The 7631-nt window shown below is 42.7% G+C and overlaps 1 protein-coding gene across 1 annotated transcript in view; it reads left to right on the forward strand.

Annotated features, from left to right (window-relative positions):
• Positions 1 to 391: 391 nt before the first annotated feature.
• The window catches only part of sorl1 (sortilin related receptor 1), an 87578-nt gene continuing 80338 nt past the window's right edge, over positions 392 to 7631 (forward strand). The window contains exon 1 of the mRNA XM_022762983.1: positions 392 to 767. Coding sequence (XP_022618704.1) covers positions 447 to 767 — 321 coding nt within the window. The 5' untranslated portion in view covers positions 392 to 446. The remainder of the gene's footprint in view (positions 768 to 7631) is intronic.

The raw sequence follows: 7631 nt of genomic DNA on the forward strand, positions 1-7631 counted from the left end.
TCATATTCAATTTTTAAATATATGTTTTCATTTTAAATGTTCTTATATTTCATATATATGGAAAATCAATATACTGTATGAACACATATAACATTTACATATGGGTAGGTTTAATATTGCTGTGTGACGTTTGTTTCTGTTTTCAGGTGTTTTTTTATTTTATTTTTTATTATTGTTTTTTTTTTTTATTCGTGTGTTTTTAATGCTGTGTTTCTCTTTTATTTTTGTCTTTCAATAATAACAAAAAACTAAAAAAAATGCGTGGAACACCTTAGGCTTGCTAGCTGCCTTTTGTGTGTACCACTAAGCCGACAGATGCGTGCTTTGTGGTGGGAATGCTAATCTTCCCGACATTCCCATGGTTTGTGAACGCAGCATCGGGGACATCGCCGCCTGTAGAAGGAGCTCTTCAGTCTTACCTAATCCAGAGCCAAACGTACACAAACATGGCGATAACACAAGCGGGCAGGATGCAGTCGTCTCTTCGGTGTTCGTTGTATTTATTAGTCCTCGGGGTCGCTGGAATAAATTCGTCGACCCTTCGTCTTCACCCGGAGCAGAGCTACGTGCTGCCTCAAAACAGAGGGTTTTTCACGATAGAAGCGAATGAGGATTTCCCAGACGGAGATGGAGGAGGCGCCGCGGCTCCAGCGCTGCATTTGGCCGACCGTAGTGCCTCCGAAGGCGGGTCAGACTCCGGCACCTACCCGCAGCATCGAAGCCGCCGGAGCACCGGAGAATCGACCATGCCGAAGGTGTACGGGCAGGTAATGTAGAGCATCCCCGGTGATCCTGTTCACCTACAGTCGGAACATTGTGCATCACCTCAGACTGGCCTTAGCTGGCAAAGATGTCTTGCAAGAAAAATTACGCAAGCCCCACTGTTACTGTTGTTTTCTAAGTCACATCATTTCTTTGCACCTTATTGCTGAAGTGGCTCCGGTTGTGTTCACGGTCGTGGGGAGGGGAAAACGGCGTAAAGTGACTCGTTTAACCTCAAAGCGACGAACAGAGCAGTTCACCTGGTGTTTCCAGTGCAGCTACACCGCGTTACACTTCACTAAACATGTGTGCAAATGAATGCCAGCTCTCATACTTGCTTTCCCTTTTCTTTTCTTTCTTTTTTTTTTTAAGTCTGTTAATGGAAACCTGTGTGTGGCAGTGAATTAGATACAGAAAGTACGCAAAAAGTAAGAATTAACCAGAAAATATGTAGTTTAAATGTGTGCCAAAGTTACCAGAAAACACTTAAGAGTCTGTAAAGGTTGTGCGCTTCCAGGTGTTGTTGCTTGTGAACTAGAAAATGAAACAATATGGTTGTTGTTGTTGTTGTTGTTGTTGTCGTCGTCAGTAGAAGAGAACAGGAAGCGAAGTGTAGGTGGCAACCAAATGGTTTGAAGCTGCTCTCTCTGCTGTCTCAAGAGGAAGTGCTGAAATTGAGTTGGAAAGTTTGTTAACAGCACCAGTTCCCCAGTCATGGATCCCTTAGAGTCAAAGTAACTGTGGGTGAAACACAATGAATTATCACAAAACTTTTTAGAAGACTTTGTTGTTTTTTCTTCTTAGAAAAAAAAAAAAAAATAAAGTTGACATTTTGGAGATGCATCGTTTTGGTTGGAGCAGAACAAAATAACCAAGAGTTAAAAGTTTTAACTTTCAAGTCATTTTTTTTTTTTTTTTAGTTGATAAGATGTTGGAAAACGGTGAAATAATCCCGAAGGCCCAAGTGGACGTCTTCAAAAGAGCTTGTGTTGCAACCAAATAAGCAAATCCTCACATTTGAGAAGCTTGAACCAGGAAATATTTGACTGTGTTCCCCAGGAGGTTCCACTTTTTGAAAAGATTTGAAAATGAAAGGCCGACATTGTAAAATAAAAATAATAAAAAAAAAAAGTCTGCGGCGTCCCCCCCCTCCTCTATTATACCAGCAGACATTTTGAGTCGTCACAGTAGGAAAAGCACAGGTGTGTTACTAATAACATTATCAATGGCTGTGTTCCATTCAAGTGTCTCAGCAAAGCCCTGACAGGGACAGTGAGGCAGCGTGAACAACACCAGGATTTTAAGCCTGAAGCAGCTAAATGGAACTCAGCCGTCATTGTTTACACCTAATAAATGTTTTTTAAACCTCCACATTCATTAACAGAGTGGTTTCAGAAATATAATCAGAATCTCAAATGGCCGAGTGCAAAATTCAAATCACAGGAGCTGCAAAAGTTTTGGTCAATTTTATATGTTTTCATTGAAAATAAAATGTAAAAATGAAAAGTCCAACTGAAATCACAGTATCTGCCAAAATATAATATAATGCATATCGTGCTGCCCTGTTTCTCGCCGATCAATCTAGACTCAATATCCCACGATGACAAAGTGAAAACGATATTTTTGCAAATCTCTTGAAAATTTAAAACTGAAATCTCCCATTTACAAAAGAATTCAGGAGCTTAATTCATTACTGTTGTAGAAGTCTTCTTGGTTAATTCTCTTCAAGCTTCGCTCGTCTGCATTTTCAGCAGTTTATCTCATCAGATTAGACGGGGAGCGTCTGAGAGCTGCCACCCTCAGCTCCCTTCACGTGGTCGTCGGGGTTTAAGTCTGGGCCTCGGCTGGGGACTCGTCCTGAAGACACTCCCTTGTTGTCCTGGCTGTTTGCTCCGGGGTCATTGTGCTCCCGACAGGTGAACCATCACCTGAGTCTCAGGTTGCGTGCACTCTGTGTTTGGCTTCATTCATCCCTCCCTCAGTTCTGACCGGTCTCTCTGTCCCTGCAGCTGAAACCTCCCGCACAGAGTTCTGCCCAAAGGTTTCGATCTTTGTCTCATCAGGCCGAGACGGAGAATCTTTTTCCCTCACGCTCTCGGAGGTTTAATGCTGTTTGAACTCCAGCAGGCCGTCATACAACGTTCTCTCGAAGTGGCTTCAGTCTAGAAGCTTCTGTCCGTCTGTCGGGTCCTTCCCTCTCTGCAGAGGACTTCTGAAGCTCTGTCAGAGGGACTATTGGGTTCTTGATTACCTCCCTGACCGAGGTCCTTCTTGGGCCATTACTCAATTTGTCCAGACGCCAAACTCAAGAGTCCTGGTTCCAAACTTCTTCTATTTCACAATCATTGAGGTCACTGTTCTCCTGGGAACGCTCAGAGCTTTAGAAATAGTTTTATACCTTTGCCTGACCACAGTTTTATCACACAGCTCCACAGAGAGTTCTTGCACTTTGTGGTTTGGTTTTCGTCCTGATGTGCAGTGTGAATCGTGGGACCTTTTTTATATACACAGGTGTGTACGTCCAATCAATTCAGTTGACCACAGGTGGACACATCTCAAGGATAATTAAACCAAACAGGACGCACCTGAACACGAGTGCAGACAAACGCAGTGTGCTTAAGCTAATAACACAAAACAAATATAGTGTTTCATGTCCTTGTTGAACACAACGAGCTGAAACCAGCTCTTCCAGTAGCTGCTCAGTGTTCAGGAGGAAGTCTGGACCCGTCTTCCTCGTAGAGCTCAGACACATTCTCAGGATGCCTGGTGTTTTTCTTCAGCTCAGTCCACAGCGTCTCCACTGGATTAAGGCCTGGGCCGCTGCAGAAGGTGGATTTACTGTCTGTAGTAGATTTACTTTGCTGTTCAGGGTCGTAGCTTCTCCTGAGCTTCAGCAGGTGCACAGACACCCTGACATTATCCTGGAGGAGACCCCCCCCACCCAAACCCCCCCTCCCCCAACAACCATGATGTGGAGCAAAGACCCAGATCATGAAGCTCATAATGCTGCACATAGATCTGCGTGTTCTTCCCAAACAGTTCAACCTTAGTTTGTTAAGTCTGAAACTTCAGGCGCAGGAGTGTTTCTACTTGCAGAGCAGCAGCTTCCTCCGTCACGTCCCGTCGCGGACTCTGTGCTCCGGTGATTTGCATACGGTCGACTGTGGTCAGATGAAGATCTAAACTCTTTGAGGCGACTCTGTAACTTCTGAGATCTTGTTTCTGTGAGACATTGTTCACATCAGCAGATGTATAGATATAAATGAAAGCGTCTCTAACCCACACCTCTGATCTGCTGCCGCGTTGGTCCGGGCTTCATGTTGCTCATAGATTAATGCAAGTCAGACCGTTCCACATAAATAAAGACTGACTCATTTTGAAACCAACACATTAGACACCTTTCCCCCAGACTAACTCAGGCCTAAGACCAACGTTACCATGGTAACAATCAATGACGTCTATCTGAAGCGGTTTTTAAAGCCGAACAATACAGTGATTTGTGTTTTATCGGCTTAAATAGATTGTGATTGTTCATGACTGTAATTTAGATGAAGTAGTGATCATATTTTAAGACGAATTAATATATAAATTCAGATAACTCCAAAGGGTTCCCTTACTTTTCTTGCCACTGGATTGTGGAACATTTTGAGGTTGTTATAAAATGACCGTGGAGTAGAATCAGCACCTGTCTGACCGTCGCTCTATAAAGAGAGAAGGTCACGGTCATCGTATCGTGTGGAACATTGGGTAGTTGATTGTTGCTGCTCGGTTGTGTGGAATTAATTCGCTGTATTTCCACTGTTTAGAAACACGAGGCAGGTTTCCAGAGGAGCGTCCTGGTGAAAAGTCAAACAGTTTTAAATCCTCGTGTCTGCTGTTCTTTCACCAGCTGCTGCTGCTGCTGCTGCTGCTGTTGTTGTTGTTCAGAGACGTGTCACTGCTATTTCTGGTCTCCTGATGTTACAATTACCCCTCTTAATCATCGTGTGGAGTGTAAATAAACAGTGAGGAGCCACATGCTGGTTGTGCTGCACGTTGTGGCGCGTTAACCTGTATTTTTACCACCATCTTCTCATTTCAAAAACACAATTTCTAAAAAAAGTACATTTGAAGTCTCGTCTGTTTCCCTTCAAATCTTTTACATATATTAATGTATTCAGTATCATACAGAATAATTAGAAGATATAGAAAAAATAGAGTGTCTGTTTGGTTTTTGGAAGAGGAAGTGATGGTTCCCCTGTTTCAGTTTTAGTATAAATGAACTGAGTCTGTGGCACAACTCATGTCCAGTGTTTGCTGCTAATGCCAGAGGGGCTGCTGTTGTAGTGTGCAGAGAGATCAGGGTGATGGGGTTCGGTGTGTGGCACTATCCACCTTAACCACTCTGGAGTTCCCACGTACAGGTTCTGCAGAGGCTTGAGTCGATATATATGTGATATTTTTCATAATATCACATTTTATTTTATTCTGACTCCCATTTCACTGCTTCACTCATTTCACATTTTACCTTGGCATGTGATAATTAAACTTCCTCATACCTGAAACATAAGAAATAATAATATAGTTATATATAATAAAAAATCTGAAAGATCAAATACAGTAATATATAAATATATTATAAAAAAGCAACTAAAACATTAAATTCATAGTATAATTATATTATAAAAATATTTTTTTATAATGAAACAAAGATATTAAACAAAGATATTTTGGCTGGACTGTATCAGACATAAATGTTGGATATCTCCCAGGTCTATAGTAACTGGTACATAGAAAAACAATATATTCAAAAAGAGTTTCTGTAAATCTCAGAAATATTGAAACTGAATGTAAAACAGAGTTTGATGTTGTCCCGTATCTGTTTGTTGATACCGATCATCTTTGTCGTGCACTGCAGATGCCGTACGTTCTGTCAGTCCCTCACGCCTTGTTCCACACGGCCGACATGTTGTTTTGTTTTGGTGGCGCAGTGAACAAGGTGGGAGGCGGGACTACACCACACAGTGCTTCTCTCAGCCGCAGACACCAGGGTATTAACCACAGGTGATCGGTGACTAGGAGCGTTAATGCTGATCTACAGATCACGTATTTATAATGAAAATTGGCCAATAGTGATTGATACTTCTGTAAATGAGAGATTTCAGTTTCTGGTTTTTAATAAATCTGCAAAAAAAAAAATTCCCAAACCCTGTTTTCACTTTGTCATTATGAGTTATTGAGCGTAGACTGATGAGCAAAATGGCAATTGTATTGATTTTAAAATTAAAATTCTACGGCCTGCGTGTGCGAAAGTGAAGCCCCTGTAAAGCTGGAGTCACATCCAGGTGACTGATGATTATTTCACCTTGTGTCAGTACTTCAGGAGACTGCTGCCGGGCAGTCAGTGTGTTCACAGTATGGTTTGAAGCGAAGGTGGCTTTGCTAGATGTGCGTTTCTCTTCAGCTTCTCTAATGTTTCCAAGGAAGCAGCTCGTCATGGCCAGCGACAGCTGCTGCTGTAGCCTCAGCGTGTACTCGCCTTTCTAAGGAGGTGAAGCTGTAACCCTCTGAACACGCAACCATAAATACGCCACGTTCCAATTAATCAACTGTCATGGTTTTGGGCTGTTAATCAACTGTCATGGTTTTGGGCTGGAATCATTGGGAGAGAGCTGGTAGGCCCCTTTAGGTGTGAAAATGACCTCTGCAAAGTATGTAGAGTTTCTGACTGACCACTTTCTTCCGTGGTACAAAAAGAAGAACCGTGCCTTCCGTAACAAAATCATCTTCATGCATGACAGTGCACCATCTCATGCTGCAAATAATACCTCTGTGTCATTGGCTGCTATGGGCATAAAAGGAGAGAAACTCATGGTGTGGCCTCCATCTTCCCCTGACCTCAACCCTATTGAGAACCTTTGGAGCATCCTCAAGCAAAAGATCTGTGAGGGTGGGAGGCAGTTCACATCAAAACAGCAGCTCTGGGAGGCTATTCTGACATCCTGCAAAGAAATTCAAGCAGAAACTCTCCAAAAACTCACAAGTTCAATGGATGCAAGNTTCAGTTTCTGGTTTTTAATAAATCTGCAAAAAAAAAAATTCCCAAACCCTGTTTTCACTTTGTCATTATGAGTTATTGAGCGTAGACTGATGAGCAAAATGGCAATTGTATTGATTTTAAAATTAAAATTCTACGGCCTGCGTGTGCGAAAGTGAAGCCCCTGTAAAGCTGGAGTCACATCCAGGTGACTGATGATTATTTCACCTTGTGTCAGTACTTCAGGAGACTGCTGCCGGGCAGTCAGTGTGTTCACAGTATGGTTTGAAGCGAAGGTGGCTTTGCTAGATGTGCGTTTCTCTTCAGCTTCTCTAATGTTTCCAAGGAAGCAGCTCGTCATGACCAGTGACAGCTGCTGCTGTAGCCTCAGCGTGTACTCGCCTTTCTAAGGAGGTGAAGCTGTAACCCTCTGAACACGCAACCATAAATAGGTAGCTCGTTGCTAACTTTGTCTGCTGTTTAGATCGCGGCACGTAGCACGTCTTTGTTTACTTCCTGTGGCCGATGAGAGCTGAGAGACTGAATCAAAACAGTGAAGCCGCAGGATGTGAAACCAGAAAAAAGAGTTGAAAAAGCTCCATAGAAACTGAGAGGAACTGCAGAGTCGGCTCATAATTCTTTGTGGGTTACGACGCCACTAGAAGCCCCCGTCACAATAAAAGCAGTGATGTGATGTGATCATTGTGATTATTGTCATTTTATGGGAAGAAAATACAAATTAAAAGTTGTCAACATGGTGGATCTACAGCAGCATCAGCCTCCCAGAAGCTGCACTCATGGCTAGAGGCACAACAGCCCACTGTGTGTGTGTGTGCGTGTGTGTGTGTGTGTG

The sequence above is a fragment of the Seriola dumerili genome, unplaced genomic scaffold (assembly GCF_002260705.1).
Source record: "Seriola dumerili isolate Sdu_G_001 unplaced genomic scaffold, Sdu_1.0 BDQW01000458.1, whole genome shotgun sequence".
Taxonomy (NCBI): domain Eukaryota; kingdom Metazoa; phylum Chordata; class Actinopteri; order Carangiformes; family Carangidae; genus Seriola; species Seriola dumerili.